This window comes from Rhipicephalus microplus, chromosome 6, assembly GCF_043290135.1.
Source record: "Rhipicephalus microplus isolate Deutch F79 chromosome 6, USDA_Rmic, whole genome shotgun sequence".
NCBI lineage: Eukaryota > Metazoa > Arthropoda > Arachnida > Ixodida > Ixodidae > Rhipicephalus > Rhipicephalus microplus.
In genome coordinates, this window is record NC_134705.1 from 97,263,739 (window position 1) to 97,291,365 (window position 27,627).

General features: G+C 46.4%; 1 protein-coding gene and 1 long non-coding RNA gene across 4 annotated transcripts in view; one reads left to right on the top strand and one right to left on the bottom strand.

The window, feature by feature from the left end:
• The window catches only part of LOC142765381 (uncharacterized), a 112,491-nt gene that overhangs the window by 63,825 nt on the left and 21,039 nt on the right, over positions 1–27,627 (top strand). The window lies entirely within an intron of this gene.
• LOC119167456 (protein-cysteine N-palmitoyltransferase HHAT) overlaps positions 11,012–27,627 on the bottom strand; it is a 63,225-nt gene continuing 46,609 nt past the window's right edge. The window contains exons 8-12 of one of the 2 annotated variants that reach the window (XM_037418929.2): positions 25,275–25,481; positions 23,861–23,896; positions 21,677–21,878; positions 15,098–15,242; positions 11,012–11,457 (exon numbers count right to left, since the gene is read on the bottom strand). In XM_037418929.2, coding sequence (XP_037274826.2) covers positions 11,342–11,457; positions 15,098–15,242; positions 21,677–21,878; positions 23,861–23,896; positions 25,275–25,481 — 706 coding nt within the window. In that variant the 3' untranslated portion in view covers positions 11,012–11,341. The remainder of the gene's footprint in view (positions 11,458–15,097; positions 15,243–21,676; positions 21,879–23,860; positions 23,897–25,274; positions 25,482–27,627) is intronic. The other variant, XM_075866251.1, reaches the window with a different exon arrangement.

Sequence of the window (27,627 nt, forward strand, 5' to 3'; positions counted from 1 at the left end):
TTGTTGAACAAAAAAATAGTGCTTAATGTTTATGTCAATGGCTGCTAATGGAGAATGAGAGACAAAAGGATTCGGCTTTTAGTTAACGCGCACGCTGCAATCCCCATTAGCAGCCATTGGCATGTACATTGAGCACTATCTGACAAGAAAAGGTTGCTACGTTATACTCGCTGGGTGTAACCTCCTTAGTTTTATAAAGGTTTAGCGAGCGTTGAGCCGCAGTGCCATGAATACAATGAACTAGTATATATCATGAACTCGAGGTGGTTAAAGGTGGGAAGTAGAACCGAAGCGCAAGCCATAAGAAAGTGTGCGTGTGCCACCTCTCGTTTAGTCCTTGGAATGTCCGCTGGATGGCGGTGCTTCTATATGGGGAATATATGATGAAAAGATGCGAAATGGTGGTACTTGGAGTGTTGAATAGATGGACGAACGGACACACAGACAGATGCATGGATGGACGCATGAACGGACGCAGGGGCGGATGCATGGACGAACGCAGGGACGGACGCACGAACAGACGCACGCATGTACGGTCACACAGACGGACGCATGGACGGTAACACAGACGGACGTATGGATGGACGGAAGGAAGAGCGAACGGACGGACAAATGCTCCGCCCCACTCTCCATCGTTCACTCCGGGGATATGCTGCCAATTTTTTTAACTTCCTTGTGGGTCGCATGACTTGACGAAAACAGTGTAATGACCCGGAAAGAGAGCTCACATGCCTTCATGAAAGAAGCATTTAGAACTCTCAAAAAAGAGTTTAAATTAATTGACTCTCGAAAAAGAGTCAAAGAACTTTTTTAGAGCCTATGAGTCCCTTCTCAATGCTCTTGTTAGAAACTCGCTAGTAAACGTAATAACGACGGTCGTGTGTGTGAGCCTGCACCTACCGGTGTTTTACTATGGTATGTTATCAGCATAGTAAGAGGTACCCTTGACGTGACGCACTGATACAAGCTTCTTGCAGGATGTTGATAAGCATCACCGAGAAACTTAGCGCAGACGCGTTAAGAGAAATCCCACAAGGAATGCGCATCTGCGTGGTGTAAAAGAATCTTCTGAGGCCTTGCACGTCGGTTCCTTGTTTAACGTGGCCAGGGTTCACAAGAGTGGCTAGGTGATAGCGCTCGACTCTGTTTCTGCCCCGAAGGCGCTTCTGGAGAATTTTGAAGGAATCGTCATTACAAGGCGCGAATGTTGGCAATCCCGCAAATCAGTGCTTTTTCCCCAGTGATATATCGTTCCTATTGTCATAAACAACAACAACAACAACAACAACAACAACAACAACAACAACAACAACAACAACAACAACAACAACAACAACAACAACAACAACAACAACAACAACAACAACAACAACAACAACAACAACAACAACAACAACAACAAGAACAACAACAACAACAACAAGAACAACAACAAGAACAACAACAAGAACAACAACAACAACAACAAGAACAACAACAAGAACAACAACAAGAACAACAACAAGAACAACAACAAGAACAACAACAAGAACAACAACAAGAACAACAACAAGAACAACAACAAGAACAACAAGAACAACAAGAACAACAAGAACAACAACAACAACAACAAGAACAACAAGAACAACAAGAACAACAACAACAACAAGAACAACAACAAGAACAACAAGAACAAGAACAAGAACAACAAGAACAACAAGAACAAGAACAACAACAAGAACAAGAACTAGAACAACAAGAACAAGAACAAGAACAACAACAACAAGAACAAGAACAACAAGAACAAGAACAACAAGAACAAGAACAACAAGAACAAGAACAACAAGAACAAGAACAACAAGAACAAGAACAACAAGAACAAGAACAACAAGAACAAGAACAACAAGAACAAGAACAACAAGAACAAGAACAACAAGAACAAGAACAAGAACAAGAACAACAAGAACAAGAACAAGAACAACAAGAACAAGAACAACAAGAACAACAAGAACAAGAACAACAAGAACAAGAACAACAAGAACAAGAACAACAAGAACAAGAACAACAAGAACAAGAACAACAAGAACAAGAACAACAAGAACAAGAACAAGAACAACAAGAACAAGAACAACAAGAACAAGAACAACAAGAACAAGAACAAGAACAACAAGAACAAGAACAACAAGAACAAGAACAACAAGAACAAGAACAACAAGAACAAGAACAAGAACAACAAGAACAAGAACAAGAACAACAAGAACAAGAACAACAAGAACAAGAACAAGAACAAGAACAACAAGAACAAGAACAAGAACAACGAGGAGGAGGAGAAGGAGAAGGAGACGGCTTCGTGGCGGACGAGAGGGTGCTATTCGAATTACCTCTCAAATATAAACGCTCCAAGAACTCAGTGAATCGACTTGTGTTTGCCTCAAATGTTGGCCTATCGAGCTTTGGAAGTTATGATCGAGCTGGCACCAAGGCGGCATTATTTTTGCGCCAGGCTGCGCAAATGGCGTTTCCAGAGGGATGTCATCATCATTCATGGCTAGTACCAACTCTTCGACCTCACAAATTGTTTCAGCAATCATGCGAACTGCCAGGTTCAGTAGCTGTCATGTATTTCAATTGTAATGTTTAAGCAACTAAGCCCACGCATAAAGCTCTTTTGAACGCGTCACACTGAGAGGCTAAACAGCGCATGTAGCGGCAGAGCGACGTACGCTGATCAAGCGGAAAATTTTGATGGACCATTGAATAAATACGGAAAATTTCGTCTTGGTTGACTTCTTGGACTAGAGCATGGTTGGCGGTCAGATATAGGTAGTTCTAAAAGATGTCTCACCATTCTGCCGTGGGCTCAACTACACAGTTTCTTATATATACTGCAGAAAACTCTGGCTCTAGGGTCTCTGAGAGTGGCGACGCATGGCAATTCAGCCAGCACGAGAATGGTGGTATAGTGCGCGGATTTGTCTAAACTTTGTTCTTTCGACCCCGTTTCGCTCCGTGTGGCCTGCGTCTGCTTTGTCGCGAGGCGAAGCTCAGAAAACGTTCAGCAGTATCACTTCACCACTTTGACCTTTTTAGGTTCACCAGAATAAACAATGGGAACCATCGGGAATTGAAATCCTGGAAGCAGGCAAGGATAGCAGTTGCGTAAGGAACGTGAAAGTCGGCGTACTTTTCTAAGAAAAAAAAAACAAAAAATATATCCGCATGATGTTGCAGCCAACATGATTGTCGACTACAGTAGACCAATGTGTACCGTAGTTGACACTAATAAACGTGGCTCGTCATGACGTTACACAGTACTTCATTAATAACACCATGTACTGCAGTAGACATTCGCGTATAGTTGGCATAAACTTCGACTGCAGTACACCCCAGTTAATTGTAGTTGACACAGAACATTATGGTGCTTCATGGTGTACTAAGGTACACCATTAACGTCATCCACTTACAGTGGTCTATGTTGTAGTGTAGTTGACATTTATCCACTCCCTCTAGTCACCAAGGATGAGGGGGGCGAGCTCTGCCCCACATGATGGTTAGATATAGAGGGGGGTGGTAGTGCTGCGATGAACCTTTACTCCCTCCCCCTGAAGGGAAACATGCGCATGTATACGATCCCGATTGTGACCTCAGCGCAGAAGTCCCATTTGCTGCTACATTACAGCAGCGCGAAGTTTAAGTGCGTGTTTTTAATATGAACGACGTAGCTTTCGCGGGTTCCGGAGCAGCTTGGGGGGAGGGGAGATTGTGGAAGGTTTTTTAGCTGTGTGTATGGCATAGCCCTCAATATAAGTCATTGTTGTGACCAAACGAAGTTTGTTTATGCAAGCTTTATTTAACCAGTGCAGTAACATATTGAGCAGTCGCAGCATGTGCTTAGCGATGTGAAGGTATCAGGCTATGGTTCAACCTCGTGTACCCGCCCTCCTACGTGACGCAGTACGTTAAGTGAGGTGGAACAAGCGCACCACTGCACCCCAGTAATTGAAGATGCGGATTGCATTGTAGATTTCTCTGCGAAAAGCTGTCACGAGTTCTGTGTAAACGGTGGTTGAACGTCACATCAATAGTAATTTTTGTTTGCATATTTTCTCATAAACTGGCTAGAAATGCCGAGAAACTCATGGGGCGCCATGCAACACCCCTTCACAGGAACCCTCTAGTCATGTCTTTATTGCTTTAAGTGATGCTTTACTTACTGAGTAAAGTCACAGCTTCATATGCCCACGGCCAGCAACTGAAACGAGTGCGCCTCGGTGGATCAGTAGATAGGGCGCTCGGCTGCTGATCCGCAAGTGGGAGGTTTCATCCCGACCCCGGCGGCCGCACTTTGATGGAGGCGAAATGGTAAAGGCCCATGTATTGGACAATTTCAACCCATGGTAATGAACAGCAGACGGTCGAAATTTACGGAGCTTCACTACAATGTCTCACATAATCACATGGTGGTTTTGCGACGCAAAACCCCACATATTATTATTAGCAACGAAAACGAAAACGGTTATTTGCATTTCCTTGCGTTTGCAAGCGTAATCGCATTCGGGAGTACACCCGTTGTCGCGGGTATATGGGTTGACTCTATATATAGTTCGGTTTGCTGTTGAAGAACACTCGACCGCCCATTGCGGTCTAGTGGCTATGGGGCTCGGCTGCCAACAATTAGGAAGGTCGCGTGGTCGAATCCCGGCCACGGTGGACTCCTTTTTTATGAAAGTAATAATGCTAAGCCTGTGTACCTAGATATAAGTTCAAACGAATTGTTTCGCTTTTCGTTCAAGCTTGCCCACATCTTTCAAGATGTAAATAAACTTTGATTTTACTTGATTTGATTTAAGTGCACCTGGTTCAATTTTCCGGAGCCCTCCACGATGGCATCCATCATAGTCATATTGTAGTTTCGGGTCGTTAAAGACTAACGTACACCTATTATTCATTACCAACTATAGCATCTGTGGAACAACGCATCTTGAAAGAAAACTTCTTGTCTGATGGATGAACTCATACAGAAGAAAGGAACAGCACGCGAAAAGGTCGCAAGCCACCGGGATTGAAGGAAGAAAACAACCGCAGAACATCACCAGCTGCAAGAAGCGTCATACTATAAATGACGTCAACGACGCCGTCAATTTGTTGTAAACACCCAGAACCGAAAACCACGCTTTATTTCTACTCCTAAAAGCACAACGCTAGCTGTGAACCACGGAACAATTTGACGTCATGTCATGCACTCTACACGGGGAGGACGTCATTCTCGAGTCTTAACGAATCTACAAACCAACTGGCCCAACAACATGCGTTGCTTGGCGGGTGTATTCTATCGTATCGAGACGGGGGTTGGGTTGGGTGAAAGGCTGACCAAGTCAATTCGCTTCATTTATTTCTTTAAGTGCTATTGCAAGTGTGCCCTTCTTTAACGGGAGCCAATCAGTCCACATTGGTTTAGGGAATGGTCATTATGTGGCGCTATATAAGTGGTCGCGCTGCTCGCGTCACACGTGCGTTTGAGCGCTTTCCCCTGATGATGAGATAGGCATGTTTCCCATTCAAATATCGTACGTCTGTCAGATTCGTTCTTTCAAACTCCTTCGTTGTGGCTCAAACCAATGCCACTGCTGCATCACGGCGCTCTTGAAGTCGGCGCATACAGTTCCGTTGTAATGACGCTTCCACATTGGTTGTCCGCACAGCGATACAAACGGTGACACGCAATCTCAAAACAACGTGCCTTTTACAGAGCCAGCGTAACAGCCAACATTATGAACGCGAGGAATGCAAGACGCCGCCCCACGAATCTACACAAATGAACAAAAAATTGGACCCCTGTCGCACGCAGCAACTTAAAGGCACTTTGAGCAAGTACACTTAGCCGCGAGTATATTTGCGCGCTATCACACGAGCAAGTTTAGTGTCACTCGCTGCAAAGTAAACTTGCCGGCAAGCGCGTTCCCCAACCGCACTTCACTGCGACAGCTGCGATAATGTAGCCTCGGTACCAGTTGCTTGTACAAAAGGACACTGTTGACTAAAGCAGCGCTCATACTATACCTAAACTATTGTTTTTGTTATGATGGATACTGTTATGTGTGAAACAAGTCAAAATACAACAAAAACCTCGCTACTGTTACCGTCGGGCTGTTTGCGGCCACGTCCGCTAGGGGAATGCGGCAGCACATGCACAGCAATGGCTGCGCCCATCACTTTGTTTACCATGTTGTTTAATTCCATGTACACTTGGAGATGTGTGGGTGAGTTGTTCTCTAGTTATTTAAGATGGCATGTGCCACAGGTGCTATTCCGACGAAGACAACGTGGTCCGACGATGAGACACAGGCGCAAAACTAATAAATATACGTTGTGCTACAAATCCGTAAATCGCCACTGCCATCATTTCTAAAGTACACTTCGCTTTCTCTTGTAGCAGCGAACCGCCAATATGACACTTCGTGAGCGTAGGTACACTCGCTCATAGTGCACGTAAGTTGTCACGTGTGACAGGGCCATTACTTCATAAGATTTCCGCCATCATGCACTGCATGAGGGGCTCTCTTCCCCATCACCGCAAATCACACGTGAACGCTATATGCGATGGGCGAGAGCAGAAAAAGGCTAGAGGAGAGGGAGGTGAACGGGTGGATCGGCCGCATCTGGCTGTCATTGATAATAAAAAGAAGGCACTGAGCAAGTCAACACCGTTTTCCTTCGTTTAGCATGCGTGTCTGCTCACTAGCTGGGGATATCACATAATCCTTCACCGAACGCCTAGAAGCTCTTGCTCGTAAAAACAGCAGCCTTTTCAATGACATGCGCATTGATTATTGGCCTTATTTTTCTTCGAAGCATACGCAGTCAAGCGCTTACTTCCGGTTTTTAGAATATATGCTCGTAAACCATTTTCCGGACGTTTTACAGGGCTGCTGTCTTTAGCTGACAACGTTGTAAATTTATATTCATATAAAGTAACCAAACAGGGCCACATCGCATTCCCGAAAATGGTGGAATCGGAGCGCTGAACAATTTGTGACCATGGTTATTTCATAATATGACATAGAAAAACAGCAAAACATTCAATTATCAAACCAAGATGGTGACGTCCATGCATAAATCTCAAATAAGGTAGTGTTTTAAGTGAATAAACCAGTGCCTCTGGTTTAAATTACAAGTCTTCTCGCATGCATGTCATATTGGAGCGTAATATTACTTAAAATAAGGAGATCGTCACAGTAAGAATACTAATTGAAAACTAATTGGCCAACTGAAAGATTTCGAGCACCCGAGATTATTGAGGCACCTAGCGAAGATCTCACCTATGGTGTTAACTAACCCACGTTTAAATAATTCAGACAACAAATCTGCAGCTGCGTAGCATTAGGGGTGTGCGAGTATTCAAAAATACTGAATTACGAGTCGAATGCATTCTATTCGGTAGTGAGATCAAACAGAATTTATTAAAAACATCAAATAAGCCCCACCACAGTGGTCGAGTGGCTAAGGTACACGGTTGCTGACCCGCAGGTCGCCGGACCGAATCCCGGCTGCGGCGGCTGCATTTCCGATGGAGGCCGAAATGTCGTAGGCCCGCGTGCTCAGCTTTGGGTGCACGTTAAAGAACCCCAGGTGGTCCAAATTTCCGGAGCCCTCCACTATGACGTCTCCCATATTCATATAGTGGTTTTGGGACGTTCCACCCCACATATCAATCAATCAAAAATATCTAATATTAAAAAAATATTTTTCGAATAATCTGCAACGACAAAAGATGCTCGAAGAAACCAGACGTGTGAGAAGCGAGGGGTAACTTTTGTTGTTTTATCACCGAAGTACCCAGATGCGCGCAGCTTATGTACTTGCGGCATTATCGATACCATATTGACCAGATGATGAAGGCGTTTTGCTGAAAAGTTCAATGTCGCGGAAGCAATAGAGTCGGGAATCGAATATCTTCACTATCAAATTCTTGATGACGACTCAGGCAAATTGATTGATGTCTAGGTACCAGTTTCATTAAAAAGCTGTTGATAAAGTACCACCTTGAATACCGTAGTCACTGCTACATTTCATCCACCAGTTTAGAAATATTCCTAAAGCTCTAGGTACTACTCAGTTTAAATGATTATAATAGTTTTTAGCTAAGATCAGTCGTAATAACTGTTTGCTAAAGCTAGAGAATATTCCTTTGAGATAAAATGTGAAATTCTCGGGCAGTTCTGAAAATTGTCACTTAGCAGTCTAGGCCTGCTTCGAAAGTTGTTGCTTCACTATTCAAAAACTATTCGAATACTCTTTGATTCGTATTTATATACGACTTGGTGTAAATACCATTTACCTCTTCAATCTCTTTCAATTTACACACCTTTACGCTACACCATATAATCGTCTCAATCCACACACATCGGTACGAGGGAGAATGCGGGAAATGGAGGGAGTAGCCACCTAAATTCTAAAATTTTTTGGACTGGGACTCTAAGTGAAAGTGCTGGTGTCGAGAAACCTAAACTGATGATTGTGGTGCTGGATACATTCATTATCGCGACCTCAAAAAAAATTTCGGTATGGTGGGGGTGGGCTCTTTGTGACGTGTTATAGCAGTGTGACCTCACGGGGAAGCAGTAACAGGCGTCGTAATAATGACAAATCTGTCATCTGCTTGTGGTGCACTTAAACATCGATGAATTTTCTTCCCGCGAAGCTGGCGGTAATTTCTGCGATTTGGGCTACATGCAGGAGCCAGAGCTCGCCAACTCGGGAACGGTCTTGGCTCATCGGGATAATGTTCAATGTAGTTAGGCTGGCTTGCAGATGATCAGCAATAAAATTTTAAAAACCAAAATGAACTGTTTAATACTTGTTGTCTGACGCCGGTGTGTGGAGAGCGTTTACACTGCATACCGAATAAACGAAAAATATCCCTCTTGCGATGTCTTATAACGTGCCAATAATACCTTACCCAGACTATGTCTGTTTTGCTACGCTACAGTACGCTACGCTACACGAGGGGCAAGAGGGGGTGAATGGAGGAAAGAAAGGGCGAACTGATTGATTGATTTATATGTTGGGTTTAACGTCCCAAAACGACCATATGATTATGAGGGACGCCACAGTGCCGGGCTCCGGGAATTTTGACCTCCTGGGATTCTTTAACGTGCACCCAAATCTGAGCACACGGGCCTACAACATTTCCGCCTCCATCGGAAATGCATCAGCCGCAGCCGGGATTCGATACCGCGACTTGCGCGTCAGCCGCCGAGTACCTTAGCCACTAGACCACCGCCGCGGGGTGAGAAAAGGCGAACTGTTCATTTGCACAAGCACGCATGCATGCACGCAGGAACACACACACACACACACACACACACACACACACACACACACACACACACACACACACACACACACACACACACACACACACACACACACACACACACACACACACACACACACACACACACACACACACACACACACACACACACACACACACACACACACACACACACACACACACACACACACACACACACACACACACACACACACACACACACACACACACACACACACACACACACACACACACACACACACACACACACACACACACACACACACACACACACACACACACACACACACACACACACACACACACACACACACACACACACACACACACACACACACACACACGTGCGTGCGTGCGTGCGTGCGTGCGTGCACAATCGAGTGGATCGTAAGCGGTCGCTGAACTCAATTCATGAACGATTGACAAGTTGGGAGGTCAACCTTCTATATCATATTCCTAAAATAACGGCCGAATATAAGTCTCCTCATGGCAAACTGGACAGTAGGGTCATTTTTGTCGAAGTGAGGCAGTGGCTCAGGCTCCATACAAACAAAGAAGTAAATAAAGTTATAGGGAACGTTATTTGGCAGAAATGATCACATAAACGTAACGAAACAAATGTGATCGAAAAGACACCTGACGTTTGCAGGGAACACACTTGCAACTTCTGTACGCGTTCCCTAGTTCCGTTCAAAAAGTTTCACCAGTCATCTATCAATGAGAGAAATGACTCCTCAAAGCTGAATTCGTTTTGCAACACTTCGTATAGAATATGAATCAGACTATGGCTGAGAGCAGCAAGACAGAAATCGCAACAAATAAAACTTCTTCACCGTCATTCTTCGTCGTTCTCGTTTCTGCATTTGTGTGTGCAATATGGCAAGCATTAAGGCATTTGCTGTCTCGTACGTAAATTTATTTATAATCATTGAGGTGAATGCATGAGCGAAACAACAGTAAATTCCTGTCACGTGTAAACGTTTCTATACAGTACAATTTCAAGGTATCGCATGAAGGACATTATAAAATCTCCATCTGTAACGTGGCTTCACGGTAAAATGCACAAACGCACAGTGGCTGAACTATGCGAGGAAACGAAAAGAATTCACACCATCTTCCTTAAAGAAACTCTGATGGGATGCGAAGCAGCAGCGTTGCACATGAGTGGTGTCACGTGTTGAACGGCGCTAACACGTGTGCTCAATTGATTGATTGATATGTGGGGTTTAACGTCCCAAAACCACTATATGATTATGAGAGACGCCGTAGTGGAGGGCTCCGGAAATTTAGACCACCTGGGGTTCTTTAACGTGCACCCAAATCTGAGCACACGGGCCTACAACATTTCCGCCTCCATCGGAAATGCAGCCGCCGCAGCCGGGATTCGAACCCGCGCCCTGCGGGTCAGCAGCCGAGTACCTTAGCCACTAGACCACCGCGGCGGGGCAACACGTGTGCTCGAAGCAATACTTTTTTGCAGACTAGTTGGTTCATACTTGAAAAATTGATTTGCTGCACAAACTTGAAGGAAAACAAGCGAACTGAGCTCTTTCCTGTCTCCCTTGTTTTCCTTCAAGTTTGTGCAGCAAATCAATATTTCAACGTGTGCTTGAGTGAGTGCTGGAAAATTCGTTTGAAGAGATGGCTGCGGCGCAGCTAGAAAGAGGCGACATGTTTCAACGCGTACGTAGGCGCGCGTTACGTTTATTGCACATGAACTGACGAGTCGGCGGTGTTTTGAGTGGTGGTAGCGGAAGGTGTTGCGGGAGAAAGACGTCAGCGCGCACTGTGAGTCGAGCGTGACGTCAAATCGCAGCTGCGGCGTGAGCTACCTCGCACCACTCCAACACCTGCGGTAAGGGGAGCGCGTTGCTGTGCTTTAGCACAGACACACGGAGGGACATGTTTACACAGGTTAGTCAAAGAGCTGCTTCGGATTTAAAACAAAGTAATCATGGCTGACTGAAGTAACCTTGTGGCATAGTGAAGTTAAGTAGACCAAGGTTAAGGTTGCTTCCGCTTAGCCAAGGCAGACGCCTCTTCCCACTCGGCAACGTCCATGGAAACTTGGCAGAGGCTGTACATAACCCCCAAAATGGGCACCATCGGGAAAGGAAAACCTGCGTTTGAACCAAGAAAGAAACATTTGTATGAACGCATTGAAAAATCGAAAAACTTCTTGAACAAAACTAGCAATTGGTTCACGTGTGAATACAACTGATAAGAAAAGCTCCTTAGAAATAGAACACAAAGGACTATGTGCCTGATCTCGCTGCCACTTCTGATCAAAGCGGTAGCGTTGAGAAAGCAGGGGGGGGGGGCGGTGGGTGGTGAGAGCATTGGCAGCGCTTGGTGAGTAGAAATACTGAGCGAGTGAGCAGGCGCCTGCCTCCGTGCCTGCGCACCCGCTTCACCGGGAGTGCATGCGCACCTGTTGTTTTGCTCGCTGCGCTCTCCCGGGGTAGGGAGCTTCGATGACGATGACGATGGCCGCAACGGCGACGGTTGGGTGCGTGCCTAAAGAGCTGCGTGCAAACAAAAGGAAATATTCGCACGAAGCTGCTGGTTGTAATAATGGAAACTATAGTACACCGTGGTGTTCCACGGTACACCTTGAATGGTAAGTACAGTGCATCATGGTGTACTGCGTTGATGGGCATGGCGGAGTACACCGTACTACTGTACACCATGGTGTGCTGCTGTTGAAATTCATGTCGACTACAGTAACGTCAACTAAAAATTTGAAATACAGAACACCATTGTGTACCGAGGCTTAGTTTCTAGTTAATATTACGCAGTTGACATGAATGTCAACTGCAGTAGACTATGGTGTACTACATGTTGTTGACATTTATGCAAAGTGTAACATCGTGCGAATATTTTTGGAGCACGAGACGTGCTGGAGCCCAATAGTCTGAAACGGGCCTTCATTCTTAACTGTGATGCTACCTTCTTAAAATGTTGCTACATCACTCAAACGCAAGATCCAAGGTATGTAGTAATATCCAAGTCGTAGCTTTAAAAACTTTCTATAGGGTTAAGAACTAGCATGTTGCAGCTGTCTGTTCAGGGATTCAATTGAAAAATGCCTCACCAATGTGACCAACTGAGACGCTTGTGTGGGATTGATGTTTGCAGTTCAGTGCATGCCTAAAATAGAATCAGAATCTCATTGGCGATGTTATGAGGGACGACACGACCACCCATCAACTCCCCAAGGTAGAGTGTTACGGAAAGTGGAGTGCGGACGAGGCAATATTTCTCCTTCTTAAATGACGCCTGTGGTTCATACCGATTCGTTGCCGTGTATTGGTTTCCATTACAGGCCCGACTTCTGGGCGAGATATTGTTGAAGCGAGTTGTAAACAGCGCCCGAAACAGAACCAGTAATATAATTTTTGGCAGCATTAAGTAGCTAGCCAGCAATGTCTAAAAAAACATTCGATGCAAGACATGTTTTTGTGGCACTCTCGCACAATGCCTTGCTGCAATTTCTCGAATTTCTAAACAATGCACGAAAATGACATCTTGGGCTGCAGATGCTCAGCAGCAGAAGCGGGAACATCCACCCATATTTTCTTCCACTCGCTAGCAGTGATGTTCCGGACTACATCGAAGAATTCTCATTCAAAGACAAGAACATTCCATATATCGGGAATTTCCCCCTGGAAACGTTGAAGAAATTTGCAGCATATTTCTCTGCACAAGAGTATTAGTTTCCGTCCCTACACACGCACACACATACATAAATACACGTATCTCACGTACTGACAACTTCTGAAGTCATGACTGGGCTCTCCACTGCCGCACAACAAAAGCATGACTTTATTAATTCAAATACTGTTAGTACTCTGGACATCGTCGTCTTCAAGCCTGACACCTATAGTGAACTAGCAAGCGCTCCGCGTGAATATCAGAAACAAATATGAAAGGCTTTGCTTCCGTGGTGCATGCGTGCAGAACCGATTACAGCAGAGGAAGGCATACTGTGGCTGCTAATTACCGCTCATCAAATGAGAATTAAACCATCATCAATATCCCTTCAATATCACGAAAATTCCCTTTTTACATTCAGTTCAGAATGACAGGCGATAATTCCTAGAAAAAGGGAAAATTCTCAGCAAAGAACATCAATGCTTGCTAGGGTAGTTGCATTTAAAAGGTTACTCGGGGTGACGATTAGTTATATTGGGATTACTCCAGTTAAGCGGTAAAATGTGCTCGCCTAAAGGTGAGCACGTTCCACGCACATTGTTATACCAACCAAATGCTGCGAAGCGATGCGTCTTACCAAGGATTCGCCGTGACAGCTACCCGAGCGCGCGTACAGTAAACGAGAAAGAAAACTGCAAGTTAAAAGAGCATGCATAAACCATCACGTCTATAAGAAGAAAACCGAGGTAGATTGTATCCAGCAACCCGTGCATGGCTTGCAACGTCATCGAAGCTGTCATGCCGTTGTTGTACTTGGCAAATCAAAACACCATGCTGTAGTCCTGCATATCTCTATAGAAGCCCAGGGCAAACTTCGAGTCGCGCGAAAACATGGTGTACATTGACATCACGCGAATTTCCTTGAACGGTGGTGACGTTGCTGTTGGTGGCGAGGTGGCCTTCAATTATACACGGGGTGCTTTGATGTGATCAACGCGGTTCCATTTACCTTTCAGTAGGATGCAACTTTAGTACTCTGTGGTATTGTGTTTGCTAAAACAGATGCTTTGGCGAGTTGGTTCGAACACAGGAAAGACCAAGTAGTGCAAGACAGAACACATGCAAAGACGTGCTGACAGAGTTATTACATATTTCTTACACTCTAAGAAATGATCGAGGGAAAAAGGGTGTTTTTTCATACCACAATAATTATCGTAGTCTGTATTGCGTTCCTTTTCCAGCATTGTCGCTTTCTGAAAACGGTTGAAAACTGTTGTAAACGGATGTAAACTGCCCGGTACTTTCATTTCCACAACGACATTTGCGTTCGCAGCGTCGCATAGCATTCTTGATCGGAAAATAGCCAGCTTTCATGAAATGTAGCGAGAACAAGCCAGATTACAATTATTGTTGTGGAACAACAACAAAAAAACTTCTTGTACTAGATCATATTATAAACTGTAGGAATTTTTTTTATGAAACGTGGAAGAATATGAGCCTGCAAAAATGATCTGGAACTTTAGACGGACGTAATCAACCCGAGGGCCAGTGACACCGCCTTCTGGTTCATTAACGGGACTATTTCTGTGGCGTAGGCAATTGGTGGTTGCGCTCCGTTCGTCGGGGCGGAGCCTCTGCAGACCCATTAAGATATAGTATATAGTATGCGCACCATCTTACGTACCGCAGATTAAACGACATTCTGCGTGGAGCTGGTGGAAGAACGTACCTCGCAGAGGCAACAGTTATTTTTGCTCGCCTATCCCCTTCTCTATATGGCGTGGATGTCTTCGCAAACTCAGTGTGCCACGTGACGGCTGTGTGAAGAAGGTAACACAGAGAAGGGTCTAGAGTTAGTTTTAGAGTAAGCGAAGGCTTTCGCTAAGCGAACTTTAACTGTCGTTTGAGTTTGGTCACCAGAGTTACCGAAATGCCAGAGTTCCCACAGTGTCAGGTTGGCAGTGTTGCCACGTTCACCTGCCAAAGTTCGCAAGTCCCGCCCGCGTGCTTTCATCAACGGAACGCAGCAGATACTGGGTGAACCAAGTGGTAGCTATCGCCAGGTCGATTCACAAGGCAGTGATTGGACGATGGTAAGAGCCTCACCGGTTAGTATCCTGCTGCAAATGCTCACACAGGTGTCCAGGCTTGCCAAGTGAAAGAGGCACGCACATATGGTGAGCAAGAAGTGTGGAGATCCCAGCAGGGCCTTGGCCATTCGCATCCTCTCAGGCGTCGCCAGGTAGCGTTCCTTAAAAGAGAGAACAGATGTCAGCCTGATGTACACGTCCTAAGGTTCGTTTCATATAACCCAGTATTTATCATTCTCCCCCTCGTATCGGCCCATCAATATCACCTTGAGGTGCAGTGTCGACATTTGTGAACGGCAAGATATTTGTTAACGCGATAGCGTTAGAGAGCTCGTGTCACAGAAATTTGGCCGTCAGCGTCAGCACCATTGGTTGCGAGCGAAAAATTGAGAAAGAAGAAAATAAAATAATGAATAAAACTTTCGGTTTCACTGTGGATCCAACCCGAGCAGTTCGCGTGGGAAACACGTGTTCTAACACAAAGCCACGATGTTACTTGTAGTTGTTTTTTTTAGTTATGGGGACCTGAAGCGTTGAAAGGGAACATTTATATTTAGATTTGAAACAGTGAGGTTTTGATTATTGGGCGTTCCGTATATCCACCGTGTCTTTATTTGGGCCAATGTATAGAATATAGCCGCAGCCTAACGAGTACAATACGAAATTGGACAAGTCTTTTGATGTCTGGAATTCTGAGGAGAACTGAGAAATTATAAACTAAGTTAAGTCCTAATATAGCTAACCGGTAACAAATTGGACGAGTTTTCGAGTCTGAGATCAGGATTTATTGGCATGAGAAGAGAACGTCGCTGACCTCATGGATATAGACATGTAAATACACCCAAATACAAGTGCTTACGAAAAAATGCATGGCCCGTGTGCTAGATATGGGTGCACGTAAAGAACCCCAGGTTGTCGAAATTTCCGGAGCTCTCCACTACGGCGTCTCTCATAATCATATGGTGGTTTTGGCACGTTAATATCCACGTATAAAATAAAAAAAATGAACATGTCCACACACTACCGTCTTCTTTTGTTTGAAATATAACGGGGAACGAGCTGCGATAGTGTGATGTAAAAGCAACGCATTCGACCATAGACTGCCCATCATCCTTTGCACCCGAAAGAGGTTTCAAAGATGTTTTGGAATCTTGCAGATTTACGACCACGCGGGTACTTATGGATGCTCGACTATGCTGTTGGCACTCAGACTTTCGCCAAGACGCCTTCAGCAGCACTCTATGTCCTCTTTAGCAATGACATGCACTGCGGAATCACTTGCCTGTGAGGCCTACTCAAGTAGCTATATTGTCTCTGAGAGTGCCTGGGTGTTGTGGCTTATTTACCGAGGAATACAACGTTCATATGCACTCATGCACAAAACACGCGCCATCTAGCGAGTTTTTGAGCAGCTGAGTGCTTTTAACAACCTTTTCTCCGAATATTATGAAACGATTGCAGTATTAGCCAGATTGAGAGCTCTTAAACTTTGTTTCGAAGTTTTGACACAACAATTTAAAATGATGGCTCTCTTGGGAACAGGGCTAAAGCAATATAATACACGTTAAAAAAGAGGACTATACTGTGGAAGTTTCAATACGAAACGCTTTGAAATTGTGCATGAGACAGTGAAAACGAGAAGAAGTGAGACGCTGCTGTGTGTTGTTTTCAACTGGGGTATCTTGAATTTCAGAACTGTATACAATGCAATCGTTTTGGAGAACTTTCCTCTTATATATATATATATATATATATTGTGGTAAAGCCTTTGAACAGTGGTAGGCATGGTAGGCGTCACCCACGTGCCCCGAGTGCCGCCTACCATGCACTCATATCAGCAGCCGGCTCGCCAATCGCGTTCTGCGACATGGATGCGACCCGCAAACCAATGGCGCACTGCTGACAATCGCCCCATCTGCTTTGCTCGTGGTTGCGTCGGTCATGTAGCACGCTATTGCAATCGTGTGCAGCAACCGCAGGTCGCCTCCAACTTTCCCAGCCAGCCAAGCCGCTCTTATGACCAACCGCCGCCTATGTCACCGTCGTCCCGTCCCGTTCCGTCTACCCGCCGTTCACCTTCTCCACGACGTCGCCCACTCTCGCCAATGCGGCCACGTCCACTCGAGGGCGACCAGGGAAACTAGTCGTCGCAGTCCACGAGGCAAGGGCTGCGACGCTGTCGAACTGCGGAAGCCCTCAGGAAAGCCCGTCGAACGTGATAGACGTGCTTGTGGATGGCGTTCGTGCATATGCCCTTGTTGATACTGGAGCCGCCGTATCCGTGATGGACGGAAAACTTAGCCGATTACTGCGCAAAGTGACCACGCCGCTTTGTAGGCTCTCCCTCCGTACAGCCAGCGCCCAAAGTATTCACCCTACGGCTATGTGCACAGCCCGCCTTATGATTCAGGACGTGATGTATGCGGTCGAATTCATCATAATTTCTTCATGCTCTCACGACGTCATCCTAGGATGGGATTTTCTCTCCCGCCACGACGCCGTCATTCATCGCGCACCAGCAGAAATAGAACTCACGCCATTCTCTTCTTTGACGCCGGCCGACAGTCCATCCGCTGCAAGCAAGTTACTCGTCAGAGACGACACTCAAGTGCCTGCAAACTCGTCCGTTGCGGTGTCGCTCTACTGCGCAAGCCTTTCTGACACCGCTGCACTCCTCTCGCCATCTCATCGTGTCTTCATAAAAAAAAAGCTTGCTGGTTCCTTTCGCGACCGTGCAACTCACTCACGGCAGCACCACTATTTTTTTGTGAACTCATTTCCGTACAGCGTTACGTTGGTGCGAGGAGAATGTCTCGGCAGCGTGGAACCCATCGAAGACGCGCAAGTTATGGATCAACCCGATGACATGCACTACTCAAGTTCCTGTACGCTTGGTGCTGTTTCGAAATCTGCTTCACCATCCAATGATATATTCGGTCCCTGCATACCCGACGACCTTACGCAGGGCCAGCGTTCCCAGCTTTTGGACCTGTTGGAAGAATTCCGCTCTTCTTTCGATGTCGCTCAACATTCTCTCGGCCGCACATCCACCGTTACGCATCGCATCGACACAGGCGCACAGCCACCGCTGCGGCAACGTCCATATCGCGTATCTGCCACAGAACGCCGTGTAATCAACGAGCAAGTCGACGACATGCTTCGCCGCGATGTTATTCGCCCCTCTAGTAGCCCCTGGGCATCTCCTGTCGTTCTCGTCACGAAGAAGGACGGTTCTGTGCGGTTCTGTGTGGACTACCGACGCCTCAACAAGATAACTCGTAAGGACGTGTATCCACTACCGCGGGTAGATGACGCGATTGACAGCCTGCAAGGAGCAGAATTCTTTTCATCCCTCGATTTGCGCTCAGGGTACTGGCAAGTACCTATGGCTGAGGACGCTCGACCGAAGACCGCTTTTGTCACTCCCGACGGCTTGTACGAGTTCAACGTTATGCCGTTTGGGCTGTGCAATGCGCCCGCCACCTTTGAGCGCATGATGGATACAGTTCTGCGTGACCTAAAATGGCACACGTGCCTGTGCTACCTCGATGACGTCGTCGTTTTCGCTCCTGATTTCTCGACGCATCTTCAACGCCTTCGGCATGTTTTAACGCGTCTGAGCAACGCCAGTCTGCAACTGAACCTAAAGAAGTGCCAATTTGCAGCTCGGCAGCTGACAATACTCGGCTACGTCGTGTCCAAGGACGGAATTCTCCCTGATCCAGCCAAGCTTCGGGCCGTGACCGAGTTCCCCAAGCCGACATCCGTCAAGGAACTGCGCAGTTTCGTAGGACTGTGTTCCTACTTTCGGCGCTTCATTCGAAACTTCGCGACTATCATATCGCCGCTGACGAAGCTTCTCGGAAGTAATGGGCCTCTCCATTCGTGGTCATCACAGTGCGACGACGCTTTCAGAACACTTCGTCGTTTGTTGACGTCGCCTCCCATACTCCGCCACTACGACCCTACGGCCCCTACAGAGGTACACACGGATGCCAGTGGTGTCGGCCTCGGCGCTGTCCTTGCGCAGCGCAAACCAGGGTTCCCGGAATATGTCGTGGCGTACGCGAGCCGTACGCTTACTAAAGCCGAGACTAATTACACAGTCACCGAGAAGGAATGTTTGGCAATCGTCTGGGCCCTTGCAAAGTTCCGACCTTATTTGTATGGTCGCCCATTTGATGTCGTCACCGACCACCACGCACTATGCTGGTTGTCGTCATTGAAAGATCCCTCAGGCCGTCTCGCCCGGTGGGCACTTCGCCTGCAAGGCTATGACATCCGCGTGCTACACCGCAATGGAAGCCAACATGCTGACGCCGACGCCCTGTCGCGCTCTCCCTTGCCTGACGACAATGCCAACAACTCAGTGTCTCACCTTGCCATTTCTTCGATTAGCATTCATGCCATTGCTACTGAACAGCGCAAGGATCAATGGATTGCCTCACTGATAGACTTGCTGACTGATCCATCCACTCCATCCACTCGCGCGTTGCGTCGTCAAGCCCACCATTTCGCGGTTTGCGACGACCTCCTCCAGCGACGCAATTACAACGGTGACGGCCGCCAGTGGCTACTAGTCATACCTCGCAGTCTGCGCTCTGACATATGCGAATTCTTTCATTCTGATCCGCAATGTGCGCACTCCGGGGTATCGAAGACTTACCACCGCATTCGCCAACGGTACTTTTGGCGCGGCATGTACCGCTACGTGCAGAAATTCGTTCGCTCCTGCATAGAATGTCAGCGCCGCAAAACTTCAACGCAACTGTCACCGGTAGGTCTGCAACCTCTACCTTGCCCTGCCAGGCCGTTTGGGCGCGTTGGCATCGATTTGTACGGGCCACTTCCACTAACGTCAGCTGGTAACCGCTGGGCCATTGTTGCTGTGGACCACCTCACGCGATACGCCGAAACTGCCGCTCTCCCCGCGGCTACAGCGAGCGATGTGGCCTCCTTCCTGCTCCAACGATTCATGCTGCGACACGGTCCACCTCAGGAACTGCTCAGTGATCGAGGCCGCGTCTTCCTGTCTGAAGTCGTCGAAGCCATTCTCAAAGAGTGTAACGTTGTTCACCGCAAAACTGCTGCTTACCACCCGCAGACGAATGGCCTCACGGAACGCTTCAACCGTACGCTCGGCGACATGCTTTCCAAGTACGTCGCCGCCGATCACACAAATTGGGATGACATTCTACCCTTCGTCACCTACGCATATAACACCGCCCCTCAAAGCACTACTGGCTTTTCACCTTTCTTTTAATTATATGGAAGGCACCCGTCGCACACCATCGACACTATACTTCCGTACAAGCCAGATCCGTCCGAGTGGGCGCCTATTTCTGCTACAGCCAAGCTTGCTGAAGAGTGTCGAGAGCTTGCAAGGACATTTACAGCGCATGATCAAGAGCGGCAAAAAGTCATTCGCGCTGACGCCAGCACTACTGCGCCCACGTTCCTTCCTGGAGCGCTCGTCTGGCTCTCGATCCCTACTACTGCAACTGGCCTATCTTCAAAACTATTGCCCAAATACGAAGGCCCCTACCGTGTCGTCAAATGCACTTCCCCAGTCAACTACTTGATTGAACCCATCAAACCATCTTCGGACATGCGTCGTCGAGGACGCGAAATTGTTAACGTGGAGCGCCTAGACCCGCTCATTGTAACCACCTGTTAGGTCGCCAGGCGGCTCCCTTTTCGTACCCGGGGTAGTTGTGGTAAAGCCTTTGAACAGTGGGTCGTCCTCTTCAGCGCCTTCTAGTGGGTCGCCCTTTTCACAAGAAGAAGAGCAGCTCGCGCAGAGAGTCGATCCCCGCATTGACTGTCGCTGTCGTTAATCATCGCTGAGTGTCCGCCAATAAACCGCTTAACAATATATATATATATATATATATATATATATATATATATATATATATATATATATATATATATATATATATATATATATATATATATACGTAGCGAATTCCACGCATAACATTAGCACAAATTACCATTTTGGGGAACAGTGGCTTGTGGTAGTATTATCCGGCGGCAGCCCTACTATCTGTGCGAAAATCCTGCCGTGCATATGCCGAGGAGCAACCCATACTCATGACCGGTTTACTGAAAATGAAGATGATTACACGGGAGGCGAAGTTTCGAATAGAAGCGACGATTGAGAAATACCCTAATGAATGACCGGGACTACTCTAGTGATACTGTCCGGAGTGGCTCATATCGGCTTCAGTGGTTAGCCACCTCTAGGAATTGTTTGTGTGGTGATCTTGAAGACTATAATCTTTTAGGTAGTTATAGAGTACTAGCGTTATGACTTTTTACATGCATGCAATTCGCCCTCTCTCTTTTTTCATCATTAAAACTCTCCGAGCTCCTTCTCCACTGCAGGGTAGCCTACCCGTTCCTCTATAGAATGGTTGACATCCCTGCCTTTTCTTTACCCTCTGTTCCTTCTTTCCTTGGAAGTGTCACCCACCTATTGCCACACAGTTTGTTTGATGCTCAGGAATACCGACGATGCCCTAACGAATAGATTTAGATAAGCTGCGCGAACACTCTCAGATGTCGCTAAACTTCTTATAGAGTAAAATACCTTGAAATACTTGACGGGTGTCCACTTCGTCGCCTCGATGGTGACCACTTCGAGGGCGATGCCCAGCACACTGAGCGCGCACCACATGGCCTGGTGCTTGTACAGGCTGTGCCATGTGCAGGTGAAAGTGAAGGCCATCGCAGTGCCTAAAATCAGGCGGAAGGCGGTGCGAGTTTCACTCATGATGGGCTCGTAGATGTACCTGTGAAGACGAGACAAAGTATTTTATTTCAAGATATATATTGCATGGCGAAGATCAGGATCTGATTATTAGGCAAGCTATAGTGTGTGTTTAAGATTGGGCTAGTTGGTTCAAAACCGTGATGATTGCAGAGCCAGTGAAAATCAACCCAGGCCAAAAATAACTCTGAGGATTCGTGGCTGCTGATTCTTGGGTTTGTTTTTATTTGCACTGCAGTCGAAATCACGTATTGACTTATACAGGATGATTTTAACCAGCAATAGTCTCTTATCGTATAAGCCGCCATGTAAGTGCTGTTACGCCTTGGAGTCCGCACTGAACGCCGATGCCTCTGCAAAGGCAATCTGTGTCAAGGCCAGCAATCGAGCCGCAGGCGCAATACACTCAATGGCGTCATCACGCGGCGGCGCAGGTCTGTCACGCACCTGCGAGCTCCCTCAGCCCGACAGCCCGCCGAAGCAATCGGCGCCTTTCCTGTCCGGCGAGTCTTGCGCAATGCGTGGCAACGTCACTCGTCCTTGACTGCAACCACGCGCAGTGGCTCCGGATTTGATGAGAGTTACGCGGCCCAGCGGCAATTTCATTGGAGGATTCTGACCTCACGACCAGCGGCGCTTCTGGTTGGACATTTGGTTACTCAAGGAATCCTCCCGGTGCATATGAAAAAAGCCCTGCGGCACGTCACGAGTAGTAGACCTATGTGTCAGAGGAGAGAGCTCGGCTGTCCGAGTCTCTAAGCTGTCGGCCCCAGTGCTGAATTTGTAACGCCTCTATGTCTTTGCTGTACATAAAGCTTGTAAACTCACCGTCGTCTCGTCCGCTCGTCTAACAGCTCTGCGCAGAAGCAGTCGCGAGCTGAGAAACGTACGCTACCAAACGGCGGGTGACCTTCCCGACGGAGTTCGAAGCAGCGGCGCCTTCGGGACCGTGTTGGCGTCGCCCCGGCTTTCGTAACAGTGCTCGTACATTTCCTTATTTAGGCGTCTGTGTGCAAGATCGGTAGCGTAATGCAAAGCAGCTGAATCAGAAAAACTATTGACTGTGCATCGTGCCATTCCGAAAAGAAGGCGTGGTTTGAACCAGTCGGTAATTCTTTACATTTCGTTAAGCGCATACGCCGCACATCTCACTTTTCCCCCAAAATATTTGTCACTCGGCAAAAAATGATACCAGAGAACACGAAGGAGATGAAAAGGAAAGAAAGAGATAATCACAGCATTCCCCGTGATAAATGAGGTGTAACGTGACTTTATGTTTTGGAGCAAGGGGAGGGTTTACCTTTTTTGTATGTCTGTGCGTGCGTTTGTATGTGCCCACCTGTGTACGCAGATAAATATATGAAAATTTACGGGTGAGGTGGTGCTACTTTTGTGAATGCCTCCGCCAACTTTTTTTTATTGCATGTTATGCTCTCTAGAGCTGCTTGCTGCTTCAGTAAACCGACAATCTCAATAATCTATTGTGCCCTTTATAACGGGCATGCTCCTTCTCACCAGCGAATGCTGCATGATTCTTGCTATTGAAACAAGCGGAGTCTACGAAACACTCCCATAATTCCCGTGAGTTAGTGTGGTACTCCACTCGCATCATTTTAACAATGAAGGCGTAAAGATGGCCTATGGCCTGAGAGTTGTTTAAACGACTGCACAAGTCTAGCCTTCCGTTCCCAACAATTGATGCCGGTTAACCTTTCTCAACTGAAATAAACTAGGCTATTCTTTGTTTTCAAGACATGTGCTTTTGCATTTTTTATAGTTGTCTAATGTGTTCGCCTTTGTAAGATGGATGTTGAACGTGTGTGAGCATAAACAGGCAGTTAGAATTAAAGTTCACAATGAACTTAGATGTGTAATTAAAGACAGTGCAGTCGTGAGATGAAATTATCCGGAGAGGCTTTTGAAATCATTTATGGGGTGATGACGGAGTTTTCGTTTGTACTGACATATACAACCAAGTCATTTTTCAAAGGCTGAGTCGCATACCTTCGGATCCACAGGTGCATGCCACGGTCGAAGTACCTGAAAAGGGGAATCATTATATTTAGAATATATACGGAGCCTTATTAAAAATAACAAATAAACTACAACACATAAAAAAGAAGTTCGGGAAAACTTGAAGGCTTGGTGGGTCTGAGCCAATGTTTCCACAAGTGAACAGGTCTTCGACGTTGCCAGAGAGTTGGACTCACGGACTCTTAGGAAGCCTTAGCTACAGTGGCATCTCAAGTTCAGCGACTTTAGGGGCGACGCACCTTAGTACTAAGTTTGAGGCGTGCACCCAGCGTAGCCTTATAAATACAGTGCCGCCCGTTAGGGGGCTGCTGGGGTCAGCATTGAATGGCGACCGCTAGAATCGCTTGTAGAACTCGATTGAAGTGCACGCCCTTTTGTCTCTCAAACTCCGACCATAAATACGTGTCACTCACCATGAACGAAGATGAGGCTCGACAGCAAGCATTGAGTGCTCACAAAGTCGAAGCGGTGCATAGGCGTCGGCAAGCAGACCCATAGTTGAGAGCTCGCGAAGCGGCGGCGAAACGACCACGAAGGCAAGCGGACCCGGAGTTGCGAGCTCGAGAAGCTGAGGCTAAACGCAAGAAGCGTACACTACCCGACGTGAACGGCGCTGACGCCCACTTCTAGCGCGAATTCCACAACCGCAGCTTCGGAAACAGTTGCAAGTGTGCGATCATTTGTGGTTTTATAACAAAGTCGGCAAGATCACAAAAATTGTTACTTATTACATGATGTAAGGCGGGAGAGGTACAGGGATTCATGGTTACTCGATGATCTCCAGTGCTTTGCTAACTCGCCATCATTAACTTCAGTAATTTTTCAGTAATTTTTTATCAAAACAACATGCAAAAAGTTCAATTTATGTAATAAGCTTGATGTTTGTGGTTGTTTCGTGACGTTTAATCTTCCTGTTCTCTTTGGCTCATCCACCTATCTCCGTAGCACGAACACATGGTCATAACAGGAAAACATGCAAAATTTTTTTTGTGGTACAAAAGTGAATCATTCGTAAATGGAATGAATTTCCACAGGGTTTTAGGCAGACAAACATTGTAAACTCTTTATTTGTGTTAGGAAGGCATACCTGTAGTATTAGGTAGCGCTTATCTTGCTCTTGGTGTGATTATTCCTTTAGTCTTTACTGTTATTATACTCACTTTGTAACAGCTATTAGCGTTTTCTTCGTCATTAAACTCCCTTTACAGCAGCATATTCGGCAGAAGAAAGTATCAATAATAAATAAACCGAAATATGCACAGAACCCTTCAGCTGTCTTTTACAGTGCCTGAAAAAGTCTTGATTGTGCTCACTCACACAGCGTGGCCTATAGGTACTGAGTTTAAATGCCGTGGGGTGCGCAACCGGCTCGGACTTCACTCACCTCCAAAAGCGTGAGGTCCGGTGCAACCTGGCTATGCAGGGGGCTGTAGCCGGTACCGCGATGCCTTCCACGCTGGCCAGAGAGCCGGGGAGGCCGTATTGAAACAGGTAGCTCACGTAGTAGTGAAATTCCAAAGCTAGGGCATAGCCCGCCAGGCTGGCGTAGTCCAGTCTGTTTGCCATCCAGGCCCAGTTGGACATTGCTGAACTGCAACCGGAGAGCATAAAAAAGACACAGTGTGTGTCACGTGCTGTGATATGGTCTATTACCCACTGGCCTGATCATGGGTGGATACAGCACGAGAAGCCTAGCTATGGCTGTGGTATCGGGCCTTGGCCACAAAAACGCAGTAAGATTTCATTGACTTGGTCTAGTAATACCCAGCAAATGGTTGGTTGACTGGTTTCTGGGGTATAAAGTCCCAAGCTACCCAGGCTAATGAAGGTGCCGTGCGATTGCTCTATTCAGACCACTGGGGATTCTAGGACGTGCACTGTGATCGAAATCATCATCATCATCATCATCATCATCATCATCATCATCATCATCATCATCATCAGCTTGACTACGTCCACTGCAGGACAAAGGCCTCTCCCATGTTCCGGCAGTTATCCCGGTCCTGTGCTTGCTGCTGCCAATTTATACCCGCAAACTTCTTAATCTCATCTGCCCACCTAACCTTCTGTCTCCCCCTAACCCGCTTCCCTTCTCCGGGAATCCAGTTAGTTCCCCTAATGACCAGCGGTTATCCTGTCTACGCGCTACATGCCCAGCCCATGTTCATTTTCTCTTCTTTATTTCAACTATGATATCCTTTACGCCTGTTTGTTCCCTAGTCCACTCTGCTCTCTTCTTGTCTCTTAAGGTTACACCTACCAATTTTCTTTCCATTGCTCGCTGCGTCGTCCTCAATTTAAGCTGAACCCTCTTTGTAAGTCTTCAGGTTTCTGCTCCCTATAGCTAAGTACCGGCAAGATACAGCTGTTATATACCTTCCTCTTGAGGGATAGCGACAATCTGCCTGTCATAATTTGAGAGTGCTTGGCAAATGTGCTCCACCCCATTCTTATTCTTCTAAATACTTTAATCTCGTGGTTCGGCTCCACGATTATTACCTGCCCTAAGCAGACATAGTCTTGTACAACTTGAAGTGCACTATTACCTATCTCGAAGCGCTGCACTTTTCCGAGGGTTGTACATTACTTTCGTTTTCTGCAGATTCATTTTAAGACCCACCTTTCCGCTCTCTTTGTCTAACTCCGTAATCATGAGTTGCGATTCGTCCCCTGAGTTGCTCAGCAATGCAATGTCATCGGCAAAGCGCAGGTTACTAAGGTGTTCTTCATTAACTCTTATCCCTAACTGTTTCCATTATAGGCTTCTGAAAACCTCCTGTAAGCACGCGGTAAATAGCATTGGGGAGATTGTGTCCCCCTGCCTTACACCCTTCTTGATTGGTATTTTGTTGCTTTCTTTATGAAGCACTATGGTAGCAGTTGTTCCCCTGTAGATTTCTTCCAGAATGTTTATATATACTTCATCTATGCCCTGATTCCGCAGTGTCTGCATGACGGCTGATATTTCTACTGAATCAAACGCCTTCTCGTAATCTATGAAGGCTATGTATAGTGGTTGGTTACACTCTGAGCATTTCTCTATTACCTGATTGATAGTATGAATGTGGTCAATTGTTGAGTAGCCTGTTCGAAATCCTGCTTGTTCCTTTGGTTGATTGAATTCTAATGTTTTCTTTACTCTGTTAGCAATTACCTTTGTAAATAGCTTGTATACTACAGAGAGCAAGCTGATCGGCCTGTAATTCTTCAAGTCCTTGTTATCTCCTTTCTTATGTATTAAGATGATGTTAGCGTTCTTCCAAGACTCTGGTACCCTTCCCGTCAGGTGACACCTCGTAAACAGGGTGGCTAGTTTTTCTAACACAATCTGTCCTCCATCTTTCAGCAGATCTGATGTTACCTGATCCTCACCAGCAGTTTTGCCTCTTGCATGCTCTCCAAAGCTTTTCTGACTTCTTCTGTCACTACTGGTGGGGCGTCATCTGGGTTACTGCTAGTTCTTATAGTATTAAGGTCGTGGTTGTCTCGGCTACTGTACAGATCTCTGTAAAACTCCTCCGCTATTTTAACTATCCTATCCATATTAGTAGTTATTTTGCCTTCTTTGTCCCTTAGTGCATACATCCGACTTTTGCCTATCCCAAGTTTCCTTTTCACTGCTTTGTTGCTTCCTCCGTTTTTCAGAGCGTGTTCAATTCTCTCCATGTTATACCTTCTTACATCGCATACTTTACGTCTATTAATCAACTTCGAAAGCTCTGCCAGTTCTATTTTGT